Source organism: Syngnathoides biaculeatus, chromosome 5 (genome assembly GCF_019802595.1).
Source record: "Syngnathoides biaculeatus isolate LvHL_M chromosome 5, ASM1980259v1, whole genome shotgun sequence".
NCBI lineage: Eukaryota > Metazoa > Chordata > Actinopteri > Syngnathiformes > Syngnathidae > Syngnathoides > Syngnathoides biaculeatus.
The window spans coordinates 34,647,099-34,671,215 of record NC_084644.1 but is presented as its reverse complement, the minus strand read 5'-3'; the positions used below and the strand labels follow the sequence as shown (position 1 = coordinate 34,671,215).

The 24,117-nt window shown below is 46.6% G+C and overlaps 2 protein-coding genes across 21 annotated transcripts in view; one reads left to right on the top strand and one right to left on the bottom strand.

The window, feature by feature from the left end:
* The window catches only part of pomgnt2 (protein O-linked mannose N-acetylglucosaminyltransferase 2 (beta 1,4-)), a 43,437-nt gene extending 32,147 nt beyond the window's left edge, over positions 1-11,290 (bottom strand). For 7 of the 16 annotated variants that reach the window (XR_009794957.1, XR_009794955.1, XR_009794952.1 and 4 more), the window contains exon 1: positions 10,626-11,002. The gene's annotated coding sequence lies outside the window, so the exon portion shown is untranslated. Of the gene's footprint in view, positions 1-1,712; positions 1,769-10,625; positions 11,003-11,140 lie in introns of those variants that run through there. The other 9 variants (XM_061819463.1, XM_061819461.1, XM_061819462.1 and 6 more) reach the window with 7 other exon arrangements.
* LOC133500590 (uncharacterized) lies at positions 467-22,897 on the top strand. 5 transcript variants are annotated; one of them, XM_061819470.1, is made up of 4 exons: positions 467-1,344; positions 11,610-11,780; positions 20,302-20,411; positions 20,673-22,897. In XM_061819470.1, the coding sequence occupies exon 4, from the start codon at positions 20,884-20,886 to the stop codon at positions 21,793-21,795; it is 912 nt and encodes a 303-aa protein (XP_061675454.1). In that variant the 5' UTR covers positions 467-1,344; positions 11,610-11,780; positions 20,302-20,411; positions 20,673-20,883; the 3' UTR covers positions 21,796-22,897. The 5 variants fall into 5 exon arrangements, with proteins under 5 accessions (XP_061675454.1, XP_061675452.1, XP_061675451.1 ...); XM_061819468.1 differs by adding an exon at positions 11,457-11,532 and having other exon boundaries at positions 20,302-22,897; XM_061819467.1 differs by having other exon boundaries at positions 20,302-22,897.
* The last annotated feature ends 1,220 nt before the right edge of the window (positions 22,898-24,117 follow it).

The window sequence follows — 24,117 nt, the reverse complement described above, 5'->3', positions numbered from 1 at the left end:
CTTTTTTATTCCTTAGTGTAGTTCCCATCACAACAAAGCAAATGTGACAAACAAAGCAACTGTGACAGAAATAGTCCATGTGAGTCTTTGCGATGTCTTCACCATCAGATCGTCAGTCTTTGTTGTCTTCTGCATCGCAGTTTGGTGTTTCCACGGCATCCAATGTAACTTGATTGCATCACATTGTTTAAGTACATCATAGCAAAGTTTCCATGGCAATGGGCCTCTCAATTGCACCACATCACACAAGCGATGAAGCATTAAAAAAACCAAGAAAGCAAATATGAGATAACTTTATATCCTATTAATCCAACACATTATTTTTCAGACTGGCTGTCAAGGTGTGCCACATACATACATATACCCTTGTATACACACACACTCACGCACGCACACACGCACACACACACACACACACACACACACCACACACACACACACACACACACACACACACACAGCAAAAATGAATTCACACAATTGTCTTAAAAATGAAAGTTAAATTGATGAAAAATTTAGCTCACTATAATGCATAGCCATTACGTCCATTCCTTAAGTAACTGTGCCTCGAAATGACCTGCTATTTCATTTATTCTTCTTACTGTAGTCGCTGAAAGTGGGATGTTTTCAACCTTTTTTACTGCAGCCTCTCTGAAACGTTTGCTGCAGATGTCCTTTGTTGCAGGCAAAATCAGTTCTTCCCCAATAGTAGAAAGCTTCTTAACTTTACCAATGCGATCCATGATCAGGAAGTATGCTTTTAGCGCGGACATATTTGTGCAATTAGTGGACTTTCTTTCTGTCCTTCGTGTTCCCTTTTTCTTCTTTCAAAATATTGTAAGGGCTTTTCTTTCACTACTGGGTGTTTTGTCTCAAGGTGGCAGCGCATTTTTTTATGGTTTCATGGCTTCATTAGCAACTCGGTCACTACATAGTACAAAGAGTGCATGTGGGGAATGTGAATCACCTGTTGCAATGAACCCATAAGACAGATGGGAATTGAAGTGTATTATCGATGTGTATCTCTTTTTTGATGCGTATCTTTTGCTCACATTGCTCACACATGCCAAATCATCAGTTAACCTTACTGGAGAGACCGGGGCATGGGAATGTGCCAGTTATTACCAGGTTGGTCATTATGATAAGGATAGTTTGTGGTGCTCTTGTTTTATGATGCGGTTCTCTTTGTGATGCGCTTTATTTGTGATGCTCTTTATTTTCCTTTTATGCGTTTGTGATGCGGACCCTGCTGAATATTGGGGGAATGCTGTAGGTCCTCTGTAGCTTTGCACTTCTGATCTGCTACAGCCATTGTCTGTCACTCATTTGTGTCCAGAATATTCTGTAAGTAAAAGCTTAAAAGAAACTGTTCATTATCTCCAGGCTGTATTTGGATAACCAACATTCTCACGACCCGAAACTAAACGAACACGCGGGGAGAAAAAAAGCGTCCTCCAACAGAATCTTGGTATTTTCTTTTAAATGCTGCTTTATTTTTGCAGGCAGTCTGTCACCCCTCTGTTGTCTCATCATTGTCTTGTATACCCTTTCCAAAGAAACTCCATTGAACTGTTTGTGGTTCATTTTACGAGGGCGAGCTAGTATTGCTGATGCAAGAAAAAGACACGGCAAAGAGTCAAGCACGGAAGTGAGGCGAGGGCGTAAAGTAGTGGTCTTTCAAAATAAGAAACTCTGAAGAAAAAACAAGGTACCTTAATTTCTCGAGTATAATGTATCCTGAAGTATAATGCGCACCCCCAAAGTTGACCTAAAAAAAAAAATTAAAAACAAACAAAAAAAAATAAATCAGGAAAACCCTTCTACCAATATACAATGCACACCACCAATTTGCTGCTACCCATATGCTCAAAATATTAGGAATTATCTGTATTTACATTTTGTTAGGTTTGTACTTGGATTGATTTTCAAAAAAACTGTCCTTACGACAATCTTTAATAATAATCATTGTGCATGTGCTGAATGCAGCCCTATGGGGGCACAAACCAGTGTAATTTGTAGGCCAGTCCCAAGCCCGGATAAATGCAGAGGGTTGCGTCAGGAAGGGCATCCGGCGTAAAAACTAAAAAATATGAGCATTCTTCTAAAGAATCCCATACCGGATCGGTCGTGGCCCAGGTTAACAACGCCTGCCCCCGGCACTGTTAACCTGCAGGGCGTCGGTGGAAATTCAGCTACTGTGGGTCGAAAACAAAGAACAGGAAGAAATCGGATCCGTCGTCAGATGAAAAAGAGGAATGCACAGAGCCTAGAACTGAGTGTAGGGACTTTGAATGTTGGGACTATGATAGGAAAAGCTCAGGAGTTGGTTGACATGATGATTAGGAGAAAGGTTGATATACTGTGCATCCAAGAGAGCAGGTGGAAAGGTACTAAGGCTATAAGTTTAGGAGCAGGGTTTAAATTATTATACCACGGAGTAGATGGGAAGAGAAATGGAGTAGGGGTTATTTTAAAGGAAGACCTGGCTAGGAATGTCTTGGAGGTGAAAAGAGTGTCAGATCGAGTGATAAGACGGAAATTCGAAATGGAGGATGTATAACGTGGTTAGCGGGTATGCCCCACAGGAAGGATGTGACCGAGAGTTGAAAGAGAAATTCTGGAAGGAACTAGATGAAGTAGTTCTGAGCATCCCAGACAGTGAGAGAGTTGTGATTGGTGGAGATTGTAATGGACATATTGGTAAAGGAAACAGGGGCGATGAAGAAGTGATGGGTAAGTACGGCATCCAGGAAAGGAACTTTGAGGGACAGATGGTGGTGGACTTTGCAAAAAGAATGGAGATGACTGTAGTGAACACTTATTTCCGGAAGAGGGAGGAACATATAGTGACCTACAAGAGCGGAGGTAGAAGCACGCAGGTGGATTATATTTTGTGCAAACGAAGTAATCTGAAGGAGATTACTGACTAAAGTAGTGGTAGGGGAGAGTGTAGCTCGACAGCTTTGGATGACTCTGGTGGTGGGTAGGAAGATTAAGAGGACAAAGGTAGAGCAGAGAACCATGTGGGGGAAGCTGAGAAAGGAAGAATGTTGTGCGGCCTTTCGGAAAGAGGTGAGACAGGCCCTCGATGGACAGCAGAAGTTCCCGGAAGACTGGACTATGACAGGCAAGGTAATCAGAGAGACAGGCAGGAGAGTACTTTGGTGTGTCTTCTGGTAGGAAAGGGGAGAAGGAGACTTGGTACTTTGAGAAGTTAATCTTCTTCTTTTCCTTTCGGCTTGTCCCGTTAGGGGTCGCCACAGCGTGTCATCTTTTGCCATCTTAGCCTATCTCCTGCATCTTCCTCTCTAACCCCAACTGCCCTCATGTCTTCCCTCACCACATCCATAAACCTTCTCTTTGGTCTTCCTCTCGCTCTTTTGCCTGGGAGCTCCATCCTCAGCATCTTTCTACCAATATACTCACTCTCTCGCCTCTGAACATGTCCAAACCATTGAAGTCTGCTCTCTCGAATCTTGTCTCCAAAACATCCAGCTTTGGCTGTCCCTCTAATGAGCTCATTTCTAATCCTATCCAACCTGGTCACTCTGAGCGAGAACCTCAACATCTTCATTTCTGCCACCTCCAGTTCAGCTTCCTGTTGTTTCTTCAGTGCCACCGTCTCTAATCCGTACATCATGGCCGGCCTCACCACTGTTTTGTAAACTTTGCCCTTCATCCTAGCAGACACTCTTCTGTCACATAACACACCAGACACCTTTCGCCAGCTGTTCCAACCTGCTTGGACCCGTTTCTTCACTTCCTGACCACACTCTCCATTGCTCTGGATTGTTGACCCCAAGTATTTGAAGTCGTCCACCCTCGCTATCTCTTCTCCCTGTAGCCTCACTCTTCCCCCTCTACTTTTCTCATTCACGCACATATATTCTGTTTTACTTCGGCTAATCTTCATTCCTCTCCTTTCCAGTGCATGTCTCCATCTTTCCAATTGTTCCTCTGCATGCTCCCTGCTTTCACTGCATATGACAATATCATCTGCAAACATCATGGTCCAAGGGGATTCCAGTCTAACCTCATCTGTCAGCCTATCCATTACCACTGCAAACAGGAAGGGGCTCAGAGCTGATCCCTGATGCAGTCCCACCTCCACCTTAAATTCCTCTGTCACACCTAAGGCACACCTCACCATTGTTCTGTACTATTTTAACATACTTCTCTGCCACACCAGACTTACGCATGCATTACCACAGTTCCTCTCTTGGTACTCTGTCATAGGCTTTCTCTAGATCCACAAAGACACAATGTAGCTCCTTCTGACCTCTGTACTTTTCCACGAGCATCCTCAAGGCAAATAATGCATCTGTGGTACTCTTTCTAGGCATGAAACCATACTGTTGCTCGCAGATACTTACTTCTGTCCTGAGTCTAGCCTCCACTACTCTTTCCCATAACTTCATTGTGTGGCTCATCAACTTTATTCCTCTATAGTTCCCACAGCTATGAACATCCCCTTTATTCTTAAAAATGGGAACTAGAACACTTTTCCTCCATTCTTCAGGCATCTTTTCGCCCGCTAGTATTCTGTTGAATAAGTTGGTCAAAAACTCCACAGCCATCTCTCCAAATTGCTTCCATACCTCTACCGGTATGTCATCGGGACCAACTGCCTTTCCATTTTTCATCCTTTGTAGTGCCTTTCTGACTTCCCCCTTAGTAATCATTTCCACTTCCTGGTCCTTCACTCTTGCCTCTTCAACTCTTCCTTCTCTCTCATTTTCTTCATTCATCAACTTCTCAAAGTATTCTTTCCATCTATTTAGCACACTACCGGCACCAGTCAACACATTTCCATCTCTATCCTTAATCACCCTAACCTTCTGCACATCCTTCCCATCTCTATCCCTCTGTCTGGCCAACCTGTAGAGATCCTTTTCTCCTTCTTTCGTGTCCAACCTGGTGTACGTCTTCATATGCCTCTTGTTTAGTCTTTGCCACCTCTACCTTTGCCCTACGTCGCATCTCGATGTACTCCTTTCGCCTCTCCTCAGTCCTCTCAGTATCCCACTTCTTCTTCGCTAATCTCTTTCCTTGTATGACTCCCTGTATTATGGGGTTCCACCACCAAGTCTCCTTCTCCCCTTTCCTACCAGATGACACACCAAGTACTCTCCTGCCTGTCTCTCTGATCACCTTGGCTGTCGTCGTCCAGTCTTCCGGGAGCTTCGGTTGTCCATCGAGAGCCTGTCTCACCTCTTTCCGGAAGGCCACACAACATTCTTCCATTCTCAGCTTCCACCACATGGTTCTCTGCTCTACCTTTGTCTTCTTAATCTTCCTACCCACCACCAGAATCATCCTACATACTACCATCCTATGCTGTCGAGCTACACTCTCCCCTACCACTCCTTTACAGTCAGTAACCTCCTTCAGATTACATCGTCTGCACAAAATATAATCTACCTGCGTGGTTCTACCTCCGCTCTTGTAGGTCACTATATGTTCCTCCCTCTTCTGGAAATAAGTGTTCACTACAGCCATCTCCATCCTTTTTGCAAAGTCCACCACCATCTGCCCTTCAAACGTCCTTTCCTGGATGCCGTACTTACCCATCACTTCTTCATCGCCCCTGTTTCCTTTACCAATATGTCCATTACAATCTGCACCAATCACAACTCTCTCGCTGTCTGGGATGCTCAGAACTACTTCATCTAGTTCCTTCCAGAATTTCTCTTTCAACTTTAGGTCACATCCTACCTGTGGTGCATAGCCGCTAACCACATTATACATAACACCCTCAATTTCAAATTTTAGTCTCATCACTCGATCTGATACTCTTTTCACCTCCAAGACATTCTTAGCCAGCTCTTCCTTTAAAATAACCCCTACTCCATTTCTCTTCCCATCTACTCCGTGGTAGAATAATTTAAACCCTGCTCCCAAACTTCTAGCCTTACTACCTTTCCACCTGCTCTCTTGGATGCACAGAATATCAACATTTCTCCTAATCATCATGTCAACCAACTCCTGTGCTTTTCCTGTCATAGTCCCAACATTCAAAGTCCCTACACTCAGTTGTAGGCTCTGTGCATTCCTCTTTTTCTTCTGACGCTGGATCCGGTTTCCTCCTCTTCTTTGTCTTTGACCCACAGTAGCTGAATTTCCACTGACGCCCTGCAGGTTAGCAGTGCCGGGGGCGGGCGTTGTTAACCCGGGCCACGACCAATCCGGTATGGGATTCTTTAGATGAACGCTCATATTTGTTTGGCACAGTTTTTACGCCGGATGCCCTTCCTGACGCAACCCTCTGCATTTATCCGGGCTTGGGACCGGCCTACAGATTGCACTGGTTTGTGCCCCCATAGGGCTGCATTACTTTGAGAAGTTAATGAATAGAGAAAATGAGAGAGAAGGAAGAGTTGAAGAGCCAAGTGTGAAGGACCAAGAAGTGGCAATGATTAGTCGAGGTGAAGTTAGAAAGGCACTACAAAGGATGAAAAAATGGAAAGGCAGTTGATCCTGATGACAAAGGGGTGGCGGTATGGAAGCAATTTGGAGAGATGGCTGTGGAGTTTTTGACCAACTTATTCAACAGAATACTAGTGGGCGAAAAGATGCCTGAAGAATGGAGAAAAAGTTTTCTCGTTCCCATTTTTAAGAACCAAGGCGATGTTCGGAGCTGTGGGAATTATAGAGGAATAAATTTGATGGGCCACACAATGAAGTTATGGGAAAGAGTAATGGAGGCCAGAATCATGACAGAAGTCAGTATCTGCGAGCAACAGTATGGTTTCATGCCTGGAAAGAGTACCACAAATGCATTATTTGCCTTGAGGATGCGAGTGGAAAAGTACAGAGAAGGTCAGAAGGAGCTACATGATGTGTTTGTGAATCGAGAGAAAGCCTATGACAGAGTACCAAGAGAGGAACTGTGGTACTGCATGCGTAAGTCTGGTGTGGCAGAGAAGTATGTTAAAAGAGTACAGGACATGTATGAGGGGAGCAGAACAATGGTGAGGTGTGCCTTAGGTGTGACAGAAGAATTTAAGGTGGAGGTGGGACTGCATCAGGGAACAGCTCTGAGCCCCTTCCTGTTTGCAGTGGTAATGGATAGGCTGACAGATGAGGTTAGACTGGAACCCCTTTGGACCATGATGTTCGCAGATGATATTGTAATATCCAGTGAAAGCAGGGAGCATGCAGAGGAACAATAAGAAAGATGGAGACATGCATTGGAAAGGAGAGGAATGAAGATTAGCTGAAGTAAAACAGAATATATGTGCATGAATGAGAAAGGTGGAGGGGAAGAGTGAGGCGACAGGGAGAAGAGAGGTAGTGAGGGTGGATGACTTCAAATATTTAGGGTCAATAATCCAGAGCAATGGTGAGTGTGGTAAGGAAATGAAGAGCTGATCCCTGATGCAGTCCCACCTCCACCTTAAATTCCTCTGTCACACCTCACCATTGTTCTGCTCCCCTCATACATGTCCTGTACTCTTTTAACATACTTCTCTGCCACACCAGACTTACGCATGCAGTACCACAGTTCCTCTCTTGGTACTCTGTCATGGGCTTTCTCTCGATCCACAAAGACACAATGTAGCTCCTTCTGACCTTCTCTGTACTTTTCCACTAGCATCCTCAAGGCAAATAATGCATCTGTGGTACTCTTTCTAGGCATGAAACCAAACTGTTGCTCGCAGATACTTACTTCTGTCCTGAGTCTAGCCTCCACTACTCTTTCCCATAACTTCATTGTGTGGCTCATCAACTTTATTCCTCTATAGTTCCCACAGCTCTGAACATCCCCTTTGTTCTTAAAAATGGGAACTAGAACACTTTTCCTCCATTCTTCAGGCATCTTTTCGCCTGCAAGTATTCTGTTGAATAAGTTGGTCAAAAACTCCACAGCCATCTCCAAATTGCTTCCATACCTCTACCGGTATGTCATCGGGACCAACTGCCTTTCCATTTTTCATCCTTTGTAGTGCCTTTCTGACTTCCCCCTTAGTAATCATTGCCACTTCCTGGTCCTTCACAGTTGCCTCTTCAACTCTTCCTTCTCTCTCATTTTCTTCATTCATCAACTTCTCAAAGTATTCTTTCCATCTATTTAGCCCACTACTGGCACCAGTCAACACATTTCCATCTCTATCCTTAATCACCCTTACCTGCTGCACATCCTTCCCATCTCTATCCCTCCGTCTGGCCAACCTGTAGAGATCCTTTTCTCCTTCTTTCGTGTCCAACCTGGTGTACATGTCTTCATATGCCTCTTGTTTAGCCTTCTCCACCTCTATCTTTGCCCTATGTCGCATCTCTATGTACTCCTTTTGCCCCTCCTCAGTCCCCTCAGTATCCCACTTCTTCTTCGCTAATCTCTTTCCTTGTATGACTCCTTGTATTTTGGGGTTCCACCACCAAATCTCCTTCTCCCCTTTCCTACCAGATGACACACCAAGTACTCTCCTGCCTGTCTCTCTGATCACCTTGGCTGTCGTCGCACAGTCTTCCGGGAGCTTCGGTTGTCCATCGAGAGCCTGTCTTACCCCTTTCCGAAAGGCCGCACAACATTCTTCCTTTCTCAGGTTCCACCATATGGTTGTCTGCTCTCCCTTTGTCTTCTTAATCTTCGTACCCACTACCAGAGTCATCCTACACACTACCATCCTATGCTGTCGAGCTACACCCTCCCCTACCACTACTTTACAGTCATAACCTCCTTCAGATTACATCATTTGCACAAAATATAATCCACCTGCGTGCTTCTACCTCCGCTCTTGTAGGTCACTATATGTTCCTCCCTCTTCTGGAAATAAGTGTTCACTACAGTCATCTCCATCCTTTTTGCAAAGTCCACCACCATTTGTCCCTCAAAGTTCCTTTCCTGGATGCCGTACTTACCCATCACTTCTTCATCACCCCTGTTTCCTTTACCAATATGTCCATTACAATCTGCTCCAATCACAACTCTCTCGCTGTCTGGGATGCTCAGAACTACTTCATCTAGTTCCTTCCAGAATTTCTCTTTCAACTCTAGGTCACATCCTACCTGTAGGGCATACCCGCTAACCACGTTATACATCCTCCATTTCGAATTTCCGTCTTATCGCTCGATCTGACACTCTTTTCACCTCCAAGACATTCCTAGCCAGCTCTTCCTTTAAAATAACCCCTACTCCATTTCTCTTCCCATCTACTTCGTGGTATAATAATTTAAACCCTGCTCCTAAACTTATAGCCTTAGTACCTTTCCACCTGCTCTCTTGGATGCACAGAATATCTACCTTTCTCCTAATCATCATGTCAACCAACTCCTGAGCTTTTCCTGTCATAGTCCCAACATTCAAAGTCCCTACACTCAGTTATAGGCTCTGTGCATTCCTCTTTTTCTTCTGACGATGGATCCGGTTTCCTCCTCTTTGTCTTCGACCCACAGTAGCTGAATTTCCACTGACGCCCTGCAGGTTAGCAGTGCCGGGGGCGGGCGTTGTTAACCCGGCCCACGACCGATCCGGTATGGGATTCTTTAAATGAACGCTCATATTTGTTTGGCATAGTTTTTACGCCGGATGCCCTTCCTGACGCAACCCTCTGTATTTATCTGGGCTTGGGACCGGCCTACAGATTGCACTGGTTTGTGCCCCCATAGGGCTGCATTGCTTGAAAAGTAGATCTTGGGGTAAAAAAATCTGGGCACCCCTTATGTAGGCCCTAGGCCCTGAAGAATACTTATGCTTCACAGAACTTGTTGCAAAGTAAGGGTGAAATTCTAAAAGTTATCCAATACCTACCAAGAACAAAATGCTTCGAGCAAACTCTGACATAAGGTAAATGATGAACTAATGATTTGCCTGGTAGATCGGCTCTGCTGAGTTGTCGCCGTTTGGTTGATAATTGCTCAGTTTTCTCACACATGTTGTTGATCACAGCTGGCAGTCGAAAGAAAGTCGCTTTACAACACCCACTTTCCTTTGAGCAACCGATAACATAGCAGTGCACCCCCATTCATACGCCTTTCTGAAATTATTTGTGCTTAGTTACGGTTTGTTTACTCGAATTCACCCATCCAAAATGGCGACCGCTTCCTAAACCAGAAAGTGTGTGACGTCTGTCGAAAACTATAGACATACACACTTAGACCCCAGCCACAGCTCTAATACTCTAATAGGAAGAGCGCACCCACCATATTGAATGTGATGACAGATTATTACAAATAATTATTTTACTTCCAAAGTTTGACGTCCATATATTTATTTAATTAATTTTTATTTGTAAGGTGGCCACCTCGCAAGTCGTTGGCAATGTGTTCCCGTAATAACTGACAAACAATCGCGGCAGCTATCTTGACTCCATCTTTCCAACGAAAGGCTAGCCCGAGTGCAGTATCAAACGCCACACGTAGGAACACATTTATAAATACCGTACATGATTAATATTGTGAAAAATATTTCTCCTTTGCGATATGAATAACAAACGGTCCTCTGCACCCAGCTGATTTTATACAAGGCTAAGGTTCGAATCTTTCGTCGAACACCGTGTTCATGTCTTGAGCACTAAGCATTTGCGATACAAACTCTTTTCTGAAACAGCAAGCACCATTGCTCCGTTGCTAGTTGGGCTAATGTGAGCAAAACTAATAAACGAACACAGTAAAACAAATTTACCTTAGAGCAGATTTGGGGGCAGGTTCTGTCAACCACAGTTTAGAACGTTCAGTATAGAATTCGACCCCAGCCCCAGCAACTTGGTCAGTTATTGTAATACGTAAAGCGCATCCACCATATTGGATGTGTCATACTGTATCTTTCCCTTAATTTTCATTTACTTTCGGCTTTTCCTTTTAGGAGTCGCCACAGCGCGTCATCTTTTCCATGTAATATATCTTAACACTGACTAACTACAAGTAAGTGAAATGAACGGAATAAATAATAAAGTGCAGTGAAGTTCGAAAACTTAATGCTTCTCATTCACCCATTCAAACACATACTCTTACATTTGAGAAACAACACAAAAATTAAGGAGTTCCCTCGAATTGGATGTTAATATTTTTTTCGTTATATCTTAAGATATGTGTATATTTAATTTTTTTTTCAGTTAACTGCTAAAACCGTATGAAACACTGACTGCAATCATCCACCCAATAATCCATCCATCCATTGTCTTAGCCACTTATACTCACAAGGGTCTCAGGAGTGTTGGAGGCGAGCCCTGCTGTCAACGGGCAGGAGGCAGGGCACACCCTGCACTAGTTGCCAGCCAATCGCATGGCTCATAGAGTCTGACAATAGTTGCACTCACAATCACACCTTGGGGCAATTTAGAGTGTCCAATTAATGTGGCATGTTTTGGAGACGTGGGAGGAAACTGGAGTGCCCTGAGAAAACCCATGCAGGCATGGGGATAACGTAACATTTTTTCACCCCCCCCTAGCCCCTCCCACACCCCCACACGCCCAAAAAAAGCTGGATCGGCATACACTATGCACTGTATTACAGGAAGACTCAGTGATACTTGGCGAGTGATGGTCCCCGGTGCGACATTGACCAATGAGAGCATGTGTGGATTTATCTCGTGAGTTGATTGGGTGTACATCATAGAACCCCGACCCAGCAACTCTCCTTCACTCCTTTCCTTTGTACTTCCTATAGAGTATAGTGACCCCGACGTGATGCAAGAGAGGTAAAAGAAGTCCGGGACTTCGAGGAAAAACCACAAGAGTCTTAGACTCGGGTCAGGGACCCACGTCCACACCAGGTGACGACCTGACAAAGGAGCCACGTGTCTGACCGTCTTTCCTCTTGGGCCCACAGTGAAACAAGGTAAGCAGACTCCTTTTCAAATTCTGCACATTGGCAACGCTAAATTATAAGAGGAAGGAGGAGCGGAACGGCGTAAAAGTGTAATAGTGTGGACATTAGTAGGGTATAAAATCTGGGATTTACCTACTAGAATAGTTTGGAACTATTCGTGGTTACGATACGGTTTAAAATCTGGGATTTACGTATCAGTGTGGAAGCGGTGTGAGTGTGAGTGTGAAAACTAACATTGTTCTACGTAAAAAGTGGTTGGGACATGCACGGGTGGATTTCAAGATGGCGAATGAGATGAAGTGTGATAGGGGTCTCGGGTCCAGCACTTCAGACGAACGGACTGAAGTCTGGTCGGAGATTAATGGTCATTACGCTAAGATGGAATCACAGTTGATTAGTGGAATAGAAAGTAAGAAAATTAAGAAGGAAAAAGAACAGAGTCAGAAGTTGTTTCGGAAATTAAAGAAGGATGAATTGTTTCGCGGGGAACCCGGAACATGGGACATGGCGAAGTTAGCGCGGCAGTTACAGAAAAAGGAAAGCAGAATGTTGGCAGATATTCGAGATATGAAGGAGGATCAGAGCCAAGTCGGATGGCGACAGCGTAATAAACTTGAGAAGGAAGTGAAGAAATTGGAGAAAGATAGACGAGGCATTCACCAATTGGCAACTATCGCTACTGCGCTGGCGGCGATAAAAGAGGAACAGAGTGAGAATGAGCTGAAGAAAGAGGATGAAGTGATTGAAAAAGTGGAAGTTGTCGGACTCGCAACAGTATGTGTTTGGGCCGCCACCGTATCCGACGGTGCCAGTAATGGCCACCGTAGTCACCTTGAGGGGCAGAATGGTTTTAGATGTAGAAGATGAAGGTTCACGGATGGTGCCAGCGACCATACAGTTGATTGAACAGGCTGTGAATAATGAGAGAAAGAGAGTGCGCGGGAAACAGCAGGGGCGTGTGGAGTCGCCCGTGCTGGCGCCAGGGGCGGAGCTAGCAGGAGACGGGGGCACCACTAGTGCAGGGAGTAAGAAGCTGATGAAGAAGGAGGTATCGCGGAAGTTGTTTGAAGGACAAAGGGTGCAGAGTGAGGAAAGAGAGATGTTAGAGGAAGTGATGACGGGGACACGGAAACATGGGCAGGCAATGCCCAGCGACGCTGATCACCGTGAGGAGGAAATGGAAAGTGATGAGGAAGACGAGGTGGTGTTACGTGAACAGCGGAAGATGCTCAGAGCGTTGCGTGAAGGAGAGAGGCTGGGCGATCGTGAGGAGAGTATGTCCAGGGCTGAGCGAGGCTATAATATGCGTAGTAAAGGGAAAATGATGGCACAGCAGGAGCAGCCTCAAACAATGGCACCCCTAGTGGTGACTCATGCTGGCCGTCACTATGAGCCTTTGGTGCTCGGGATGTGGCTGCATTGGTGGAAAAATTGCCCCCCCCTCTGCATAAAAGGGCACGAGCCTGGATTACTAAATTCTTACCTGTCATGTCAGGACATTGGGGGATTTAAGACAAGCCATTTTGGGATCATGTTCCCTGATTCAATTACAGAATATCGAGGGGGCAGCTGGCACCCGCCAGCTAGGGAGAGAAACGCCCCTGGCGGAGATCTCGGAGGCGTTGTCTCGGGAGCTGAGGGCGGCCTTTCCCTCCCCAGTGGATGTGGTGCCAACAATTTTTAATTTTGGAAAAGATGTGACTCCCGAGCAACATTATGCTCAGGCATTGGAGCTCTGGATTGAGACCACAGGGAAACACCCAGGCAGCTACCCTGAAGCTGAGATGATGTTCAGGACGACGATGCTGAACGGCCTCCCAAATGAGGTGCAAGCGATTATGAGAATTGATACGGACATTTTGGTCTGTCCGGAACTGAGATTTAAGAGGCATTTGATACACCATTGCCGCATCGACATGGAAAAAGCAAATAAAGATCAAAAGGAAACTGATGCTCTGGCAATTAGTTTGGTTAAACTCCAGTTGGCAAAGTTGCAAGGTGAGGCAAAACAAGAAAAGGTTAAACTAGAACAGATGTATCAGACTCCAGTGGGGGCTGGATGGGGCCGAGGCCAAGGGTTCCGTGGTGGATGCAGAGGGCGTGGTCGTGGCGCCCCCCCAGGTCGGGGCCGGAATGGGTTCGCTCCAGGGACTTGCTTCAACTGCGGGTCCCCTGATCACTGGGCACGTTATTGTCATGGCAACCCACCACCACCAGGGGTGGAGCAGCAGAACCAGCAAGCAGGGCCACCACACCAAGGGGGACCGCAGCAGCCCCGCCCGTGGCCACAGCCAAATCCACGGGGTCAGTATCACCAAGCCAACCCGTGGTACGGCCCGGACGAATAGGGGTGCCTGGGAAGCTTGGAAAGCACTGGCCAGGCAGAGCCAATGCTTCAGTTGACAGTGGCGGACACTCCGGTCCAGATGTTGCTGGACACTGGAGCAACACATTCATCAATCAACATGCCACTGCCAAGTACAGCGTTGTCGAGACGAGTTACAACGTTGGTCGGCTTCTCGGGACGTCCTCAGACTCTGCCCTTTACCCGGCCATTGAAAACGGAAATCACAAACACTGGAAAGAAACTATATCATTCATATGTTCATGCAATGGACACACCCATGAATTTAATGGGCAGAGACATGTTGTGAGCATTGAGAGCCCAGATATTGTGCGGCGAGAAGGGACTTACAGTGACATTTCCTGGCGGACAGGTTCTGGAATGCTCCCAGCCTGTGACACCTAGGGGTCAGTGGTTGATGGCACCACTCCCCACAGTACCTGAAACGGCACGGATCTACCGGGCTAGATTGAATCCTGAGACTCCACTTGGGGGAGGTGTCTACTCCTCTTACCTCCTGTGGAAACTGTGGATCCAGGCATTGGCACCGTACCACCCCCCAGTGGACCCATTGCATTGCACTCTATATTACGATAGGGATTCGGATGACCAACTTATTCAACAGAATACTAGCGGGCGAAAAGATGCCTGAAGAATGGAGGAAAAGTGTTCTAGTTCCCATTTTTAAGAACAAAGGGGATGTTCAGAGCTGTGGGAACTATAGAGGAATAAAGTTGATGAGCCACACAATGAAGTTATGGGAAAGAGTAGTGGAGGCTAGACTCAGGACAGAAGTAAGTATCTGCGAGCAACAGTATGGTTTCATGCCTAGAAAGAGTACCACAGATGCATTATTTGCCTTGAGGATGCTCGTGGAAAAGTACAGAGAAGGTCAGAAGGAGCTACATTGTGTCTTTGTGGATCTTGAGAAAGCCTATGACAGAGTACCAAGAGAGGAACTGCGGTACTGCATGCGTAAGTCTGGTGTGGCAGAGAAGTATGTTAAAATAGTACAGGACATGTATGATGGCAGCAGAACAATGGTGAGGTGTGCCTTAGGTGTGACAGAGGAATTTAAGGTGGAGGTGGGACTGCATCAGGGATCAGCTCTGAGCCCCTTCCTGTTTGCAGTGGTAATGGATAGGCTGACAGATGAGGTTAGACTGGAATCCCCTTGGACCATGATGTTCGCAGATGATATTGTCATATGCAGTGAAAGCAGGGAGCATGCAGAGGAACAATTGGAAAGGTGGAGACATGCACTGGAAAGGAGAGGAATGAAGATTATCCGAAGTAAAACAGAATATATGTGCGTGAATGAGAAAAGTAGAGGGGGAAGAGTGAGGCTACATGGAGAAGAGATAGCGAGGGTGGACGACTTCAAATACTTGGGGTCAACAATACAGAGCAATGGAGAGTGTGGTCAGGAAGTGAAGAAACGGGTCCAAGCAGGTTGGAACAGCTGGCGAAAGGTGTCTGGTGTGTTATGTGACAGAAGAGTGTCTGCTAGGATGAAGGGCAAAGTTTACAAAACAGTGGTGAGGCCGGCCATGATGTACGGATTAGAGACAGTGGCACTGAAGAAACAACAGCAATCTGAACTGGAGGTGGCAGAAATGAAGATGTTGAGGTTCTCGCTCGGAGTGACCAGGTTGGATAGGATTAGAAATGAGCTCATTAGAGGGACAGCCAAAGCTGGATGTTTTGGAGACAAGATTCGAGAGAGCAGACTTCGATGGTTTGGACATGTTCAGAGGCGAGAGAGTGAGTATATTGGTAGAAGGATGCTGAGGATGGAGCTCCCAGGCAAAAGAGCGAGAGGAAGACCAAAGAGAAGGTTTATGGATGTGGTGAGGGAAGACATGAGGGCAGTTGGGGTTAGAGAGGAAGATGCAGGAGATAGGCTAAGATGGCAAAAGATGACACGCTGTGGCGACCCCTAACGGGACAAGCCGAAAGGAAAAGAAGAAGAATTCGGATGAAGTATATAGAGATGATTGGACACGACAGTCACCATCCATCTTTGTAGGCCCAGAGGGAGTGGCAGCGAATGTGCAGTTGTCGCCAGAGCAAGAACAATGGTTCAAAATGGGTGAGGAAGGTCTGCCCCATGTAACACTGGCTGTGTCGCCAGGCCTTGAGCCCCGCCAATTGGGGCCCATGGTGAAACGATTAACACAACAACATGACTGGATGATGACTGAGATTCCAGATGTGTGGCATTCGGCCGCAACCAAAAGTTACAGGATAATGGCAAAAATAGTAGATGAGTCAGACCTTGAATTGGTCTTCCTGGACCGCCATCATGGGCGGGAACAGACTGACCAAGAGTTTGCACAGGGAATGCTGGATCAAATGCCACAGACCTTGTGGTCACAGGGTCCATTTGATGTTGGTTTTTGTCATACGGTTCAATCGATCCAATTGGAAGTTGATTGCTCCATTCAGGTCCGCCGTCCTCAATATCGATGGCCGAAGGAAGCAGACAAAGGTATGGAGGACACAGTGGCAGGATTGTGGGATGCGGGGGTGTTGGAAACGTCGGCGTCCTCTTGGAACACACCTCTGAGGCCGGTCCAGAAGGCTGATGGGGTGACATGGAGGATGGCCCACTATTTGTGGCCAGTGAATGACATAACTATTACTCCAGTTTTGCCAGTTCCTGACCCCCATCGCATCCTGTCCTCCCAGGATCCTCAGAAACAGTGGTATATGGTAATTGATTTGGCGAATGCATATTTCGTTTACCACTGGCTGAGTCAATACGACATGTGTTTGCATTTTCTTACAAAGGGGTGAAATTGCAGTACAAACGACTCCCACAGGGCTTCAAGAATTCGCCGGGAATCTTTAATCAGGTATTGAAGGACTTGTTATTTTCATGTAAACTACCCCAAGGCTCAGTGCTCCTGCAGTATGTGGACGATCACCTCTTTGCAGCCGAAACATCCAACCAGTGTGTGGAAGCCACACGAGCAGTGCTGTTGAAGCTTGCTGACCTGGGCTTCAAAGTGTCAAGGAAAAAGTTACAGTCCTGTCGCAAGTCTGTGGTTTTTCTGGGGTGTGTCATCACACCAGCCGGTTTGGCTATGTCCCCTAATCACCGCAGCTCCATCTTGCGACACCCACGTCCAGAGACAGTGCAAGACATGCTGTCTTTCTTGGGATTGTGTGGCTACAGCCGAGCCTACATCCCATGTTATGTGGATAAAACAGCAGGCTTGCGGGCCCTGGTCAAACAACAAGGGGTCCGAAATTTGAAGGTTACATTGCAGTGGACCCCTGAGGATGATGCATTGTTTCTGCAACTAATTCAGGAATTGGCATCAGCAGCAGCTTTGGCTACCCCAGATTACACTAAGGTGTTTCATTTAGATGTAGCTATTAGTGAGAAAACAGTGAATGCGGCATTGTACCAAAGACATGGAACAAACAGGGCAGTTTTATTGTATTGTAGTTTGCCATTAGACGGAATTGAACAGAAACAAGCAGACTGTGTTAGGTACGCGGCGGGCCTGGCAAAGGTCCTACAGAAAACGGCACATGTGGTCATGGGGTATCCCGTCCAGGTGTTAACAGACCATGCGGTGTCAGCTTTTGTCGCATCGGCGGCATTTACGTTGACACCCTGAAGACAAACACGGATGATGAAAATATTGATGGCACCAAATGTTACGTATGTGCATGATGGTGAGAACATGGCTAATCACCTCCTGGAAGGGGCACATGAGTGTGCTCTGAAAGTACAGAAAGATCAAAATGTCCGTGAGGACTTGTATGCGGAACCATTGGATGGTGGACGGGTTATGTTCACGGATGGGTGTTGTTGGCGTGCCAAGGATGGTGGAGTGGAAAGGTTCTTTCTTCCTCCCGGTGACAGCTCAGAAGTTGTCAATAAAACCCTCCGCCCAGGCGGCTGAGGTGTTGGCTCTGGTGTTGGCCTTGGAACAGTGTCCAGGACAGCAATTAACTGTATATACTGATTCGGCATATGCAGCGTCGGCTGCCCTGATTGACCTAAAGGGGTGGCTGCACAATGGCTGACTAACAGCGAAAGTCAAAGAAATTGCTCATAAAACTTTGATGGAGCGATTGTATGAAGCAGTTAAGGGTCCCCACGAATTGGCGATTGTAAAGGTCCCGGGAGGCTAAATAGCATTTGGGAATGTTGGTCTTTTGTTGAGTGTCGTCTTTGTCTCCTGAGCGCCGACCAGCACCGATCCTTTCAATAAAACATTTTTGGCGTTGTCGGCAGGATCGTGCAGGCTACGTGCAGGAGATAAAAACAGGATGCGTTGTTTTAGAAGGAAAACTAAGGGTGCGCAAGAGGCACCAGAGGAGGAGGTGGTGCCCGGGTGGGAAGGCATCACTTTCCAAGAGATAGAAGCTGTCTTACGGGAGCGTGGGGGACGCCCCGGACCGTGGACAGGAGTGAATCCCGCTGCCACGCCGCTGGCATTATGTGATATGTTGAAGCGGGTGGATGTGAATGCTCGTGCTCCGCTGGGAGGCACGCAGCAGATGTTGTGGATGTGTGCGGAAGCTTGGAAAAATTGCGTGTTGGAGTTGGATAAGATTAGAAGCACAGAAAATCAAAAGGCGCAAGAGGTTATCCAGCTAGAGGTTATAGTGAAAGAATTAAAGAAGCATTTGGCAAAAATACAGAGTATAACGGAAATAGTTGTAATGCATATCTCCCGAGTGGCGCGAAGAGGGCGAAAGAAGAAACCTCGTAAAATAGAACAAGCGCAAATCCGTTCATTCACCACTGGGCTGTCAGCGCAGTGGAATCCGGAGGAGTGGAACGGGGATATATGGGGGGATAAGACCGGACCCGCCACCACAGACTGGGTTGTATCTCTCGTTAAAGGGGTTGCAGATACACCCTTTCACGCGACGAAAAGAGCAGCGACGCGTGATACCAAATCGAATCCAGGATCTGATGGGGGCGGACGGTCAACCAATTCTGGACGAAAATGGGGAGCGAGTGCGAGGGCCGGTCCCACAAGCGCAGCCAGAGCCAGAATTGTTCATGACTAGTACTAGAGTAGATTATACACAGGATAACGCAATATAGGAAATGAATGAACATTCACTTTTGCACATAATACTGCTTACAACAATACTCTTATCGTGCGTGTATGTGTTTGTACGCGTGTGTGCGCGCACGGGTGTTGCCTTTCTATCGTACGTGTGTGTTTGTACACGTGTGCGCGCGCGGGTGTTGCCTTTCTATCGTACGTGTGTGTTTGTACGCGTGTGTGCGCGCGGGGGTGTTGCCTTTCTATCTTATCGTGCGTGTATGTGTTTGTATGCGTGTGTACGCGCGCGGGTGTTGCCTTTCTATCGTACGTGTGTGTTTGTACGCGTGTGTGCGCGCGCGGGTGTTGCCTTTCTACAAGTGTTTCAATAGACTTAACGTTACAAAGATCTTTGTTTACCGAAAAAGCTATCCAAATACTATATTGTATGCTTGTTATATCTTCTGAATAATGTGCACTATGTTTGCATGTACAGTTTTACAAAGGATGCACCGGTTTCTTTTTGTTAACTACGACTGTGTCTTTTGAAGTATATGATATGGAAATTTATTGGGATAAATCAGGTCAAACAGTAACAGCGTTAGTAGATACCGGGGCAGAGGCCTCAATAAAGGAGTCTAAAGAGTGGGCAACGACTCACCATGTAGAATGGATCTATCACATTCCCTATTATCCGCAGGCTGCTGGGTTAATAGAGCGAATGAATGGAATTCTTAAGGAAACATTGAAAAAGCTATCTCGAAACAAAACAAGCCGGAGTAATTGATGCGGACTATCAAGGAGAAATTGGAGCGGTATGCAAATTATTAGCAGAACAGCCCCTTACATTGGAAAGAGATGACAAAATTGCTCAATTGGTAGTGAAGCCTTGCCTTGAAACAAGGTAAAATAAATACCTAAACCTGTGGTGATAACCACTAGAGGGGAGGGAGGATTTGGCTCCACTGATATGGCAGGGGCAAAAGTTTGAGTAAAACAGCCAGACGGTCCTCCCCGAGCAGCAGAAATTATAGCTCAAGGGCAAGATGCTACTGTGAGCATCTTATACCCTGGAGAGGAAAAATGGGTAAATGTACCGGTGTCAAAATGTTATACAAGAGAGAACTAATCACGTTTGTAGTATGCACTATTTGTCGTAATACAGATGCCATGGTGGTATTTGCTGATTGGAAGACCATCATCGGAGAGGCGCCATGGCCAGACCAGGGAAGACCGAGGGCCCAAGAGGTGGCAGTGTCGTCTGCTGGGTCACGTGTATCCTTGTCCTTGGTGCCATCGTCCAACTCTGCTGCGCAATGACGGAAGGTGACAAATTGGAGCAGGTCCAGTGGCTCCGCATAAGATGGAAAAGCAGTACCCGGGACCGTACTCAAGGAGGCTACACCTGTCCAGCTTACCAAACTTGCGACGTGGTAAATGTCACCAGCAATTGTCAGATGTGGAAGTGCAAAAGGTGCCTTGGAGGAAAGGACATTCCGGTGGTGGAACAAGGATGCAACTTAACCGTTACTTCAGTAGTCCCCATGTGCCACTACAACAGGACGACCGAGACCTGCAATGAGCACAACTGGACGAGGTGGACAATTACCGTAAAAGAAACTCTGTTTTTTTTAACAGCGCTGAAATCTCGGGACGGAACACACTTTTGTATGTAATATGGGTGTTACCTGGGAAACCTAATGCTATAAGAACACACATAGCACCAGTATTAGATACCTGTACACACATGGCACAAGCCAGGGTTAAAACCCGAGTGTACTGGGAAATAAAATTCCCCGATATACCACACTGTACACGAAGACGTAGAGCTTGGTATGATACTCTCTTAGGAGGAACGGGAACACTGTTTGGTGTAGCTAATTCTGCAGATAACGAAGTAACCAGAACAATGTTATCTAACACAGGGCAACATGCATCAGAGGCTATACATCAGGTAGGGGTATGGCTTCCAAAAGCTATGATAGGACAATTGGAAAACACAGATGTTTGGAAAAAGGCATTTACCTGGGAGTTAAAATTATGGAATGAAACATATGATGCGTTAAAGAATCTATCACATAGAGGTAATTGGACAACCTGTGCATTGCAAATGATTCATGCGGAAGCTCAAAAAGAGCGATTCCAGAGAATAATGACAACGGAAAATTATCACGAATGGAGACGGGTTTGGAATATTAGTAGCAAACTTTGGTTACAGTTACACTCGGAGCGAACAAAATGCAACAGTACATATTGTGCTGGGTATTGGACTCAGTACAATGTGTCTACTGTTAAAATGATATGTAAGTATCAAGTATTACCGGTGATTACTACCACGGGATTTTGGTTTCTACATCTGGATGGAGAGTGGATGGATGTGGGAACAAATACGACTTATGATCTGAAAATGTGTGACGAAACAGACAGAGGAATGGCGTGTACATTACAACAGGGACACAGCAATCCATGTTTAACCGACTCAGAGGCTGTACTTTGTGATTGGACGAGGGAGCCACGAAGGGAGATGTTGTGGCAAATCGGACCACATGCTCTATGTGTGGCAACAATGCAAAATAATTCACAAGTACCATCGGTTCCGTTCGTTGGTTGCTTATATAATGTGCACCTTGGCATTGGGGAAACCAGACGTATCGTTTGACGAATTACTCTGTGTCTAATCGGCTGACACAAGTACAATGGGATGTACTAAAGAATCCCTGGAACCTCTCACTGGAGCGTTTCAAATGCGCATTGGAACAATCCACTGAAGTTCAGAAAATTATACAGTCACATACGTCTAACATCTCCAAGCTCATGGTGTCCACATTAGTAGCCAGCGGACGGGTACAACATGCTGCTAAAATAGTACAACAGTCCTCAGCCCATCACTGGTGGGACATCTTTTCAGGGATGTCAGTCACTGCTAGGAGGACTTTGGTGCCCCCTCTGATTCTGTTGGTTATTATAATAATATTGCTATCACTATGTAATCTGCTAACGTGTATCTACGTAAGACGTATCCGAGCTGAAGTGGAGTGGGTGATTATGCAACGCATGAGATGATTGTACGCCTTGAGAAAAGTAATGGACACTTCGGTGTCGAGAACTACACTGTTAAGTTGGTGCCTCACCCCACTCATATATACATTTATGCTAGATGTTTATCACATCAATATATTCACAGAAACCTAACGTTGCGGGAATTATGGTCCATATTCTTTCATGACATCATGAATCACACTGGAAATGGAATAGTGTTACCATCGACGTTTGACGGGTATATCAACTAATATGTGAAGCCTCAAGAGTGGAATGAAAGGAGTGTTAATTAGTGATGCTTCCTATAACCGTCGAATACCAGAATGTATTGTGCAACCATGGTTATATAAATTGTTTTTCACGCACCTGTTTTTATATCTCACTTGTTTTTCTGGTCAAGACGTCTTGACCGTTTCACTCTCACTTGTTTTTCGCATACTATCTTGTTCAAAGACGAACCTTGTTGTGGGATATCTTGACTGTTATGTTTCTCAGAGCCTGAAGGACACACTTAGGTGTCAATAGTAAATTGGCTACAACTGTTGCGGCGCCAGGTGGGACGGGTAGGCCACCCGCCCTTTCTCTCGCACGCAACTGAAAAGTATAATAGAGAGATGCAGATTACAAACAGGTAGAGTCTGCTGCGGGTTTCGTACGGATGCCCAGCTGGTTGACAAAGCGGACCTCTACCTGGATGACTGGCTCTCCACCTACTCGGCATAAGTAAGGGGCTCATATGATTGATTTCACGCAATGTCAACTGTGTTTTGAGAACTTGCATTTGGTCGAAATAAATATGCCAGTTATTGAGGCTAAATAGCATTTGGGAATGTTGGTCTTTTGTTGAGTGTCGTCTTTGTCTCCTGAGCGCCGACCAGCACCGATCCTTTCAATAAAAAACCACGGACGAAAGGGAGTGGACAGGGGTCGCAACTCACCAACGGGCCGTTGGCGGGAAGTCTTATTGGCCGCACGTACCGGGCAGGCATTGACAGACTCCTTTACGTCCTTGTTGAGGTTGGGTCACCAGAACCTTTGTTCCACCACTGAACGTGTCTTTGCCATACCCGGGTGACAGACCGTCTTGTTGGTATGGGCCCAGGCGACGACGTCTCCCCGCAGAGTTGGGATGACGAAAAGGCGGCCCGGCGGACAATCCGCGGGCGGCGGTGTCTCTCCCAGGGCCTCCTTCACCCGCCCAGGTGAAGCCGGACACGAAGCACGCCTCTGGCAGAATAGGAGCGGCCTCTGATTCCGTACGCTCCCCCTCGTGGATCCGCGAGAGTGCATCCGGCTTGCCGTTCTTGGAGCCTGGGCGGTAGGACACCGTAAAGCGGAAGCGGGTGAAAAACAGGGCCCACCTGGCCTGACGGGCGTTCAACCTCTTCGCAAACTTCAGGTATTCAAGGTTCTTATGGTCCGTGAAGACAACGAACGGTACTTGCGAGCCCTCCAGCCAGTGCCGCCACTCCTCCAACGCGCTCTTGACCGCCAGCAGTTCCCGATCTCCCACGTCGTAGTTCCTCTCTGCCGGGGTAAGCTTCCTAGACAGGAACGCGCACGGGTGGATCCTTCCATCCCTGGGACTCCTCTGCGACAAGACTGCTCCGATTCCTGAATTCGACGCATCCACCTCCACCACAAACTGGTTATCTGGGTCCGAAACAATGAGAACGGTTGGTGGGGGTAGGCCACCGCGGCACCGCGTCGACCTTTCCGGGATCCATCCATATCTCTCCCTCAGCCAGGACGAAGCCCAGGAAGGACACGGATGCCCGATGGAACTCACACTTATCCATATTCACGTACAATTGGTGCTGCTGCAGACGCCGGAGCACCTCTCTGACTTGTTGAATGTGAGAGGTTAGGTCCGCTGAAAAGATGAGAATGTCGTCCAGGTATACAAAGACAGATCTATTCAGAAACTCCCGAAGCACGTCGT

Excerpts from the sequence above, each read along its gene's own strand:
- LOC133500590 (XM_061819470.1), top strand. The coding sequence starts at position 20,884 with ATGGCACAAGCCAGGGTTAAAACCCGAGTGTACTGGGAAATAAAATTC.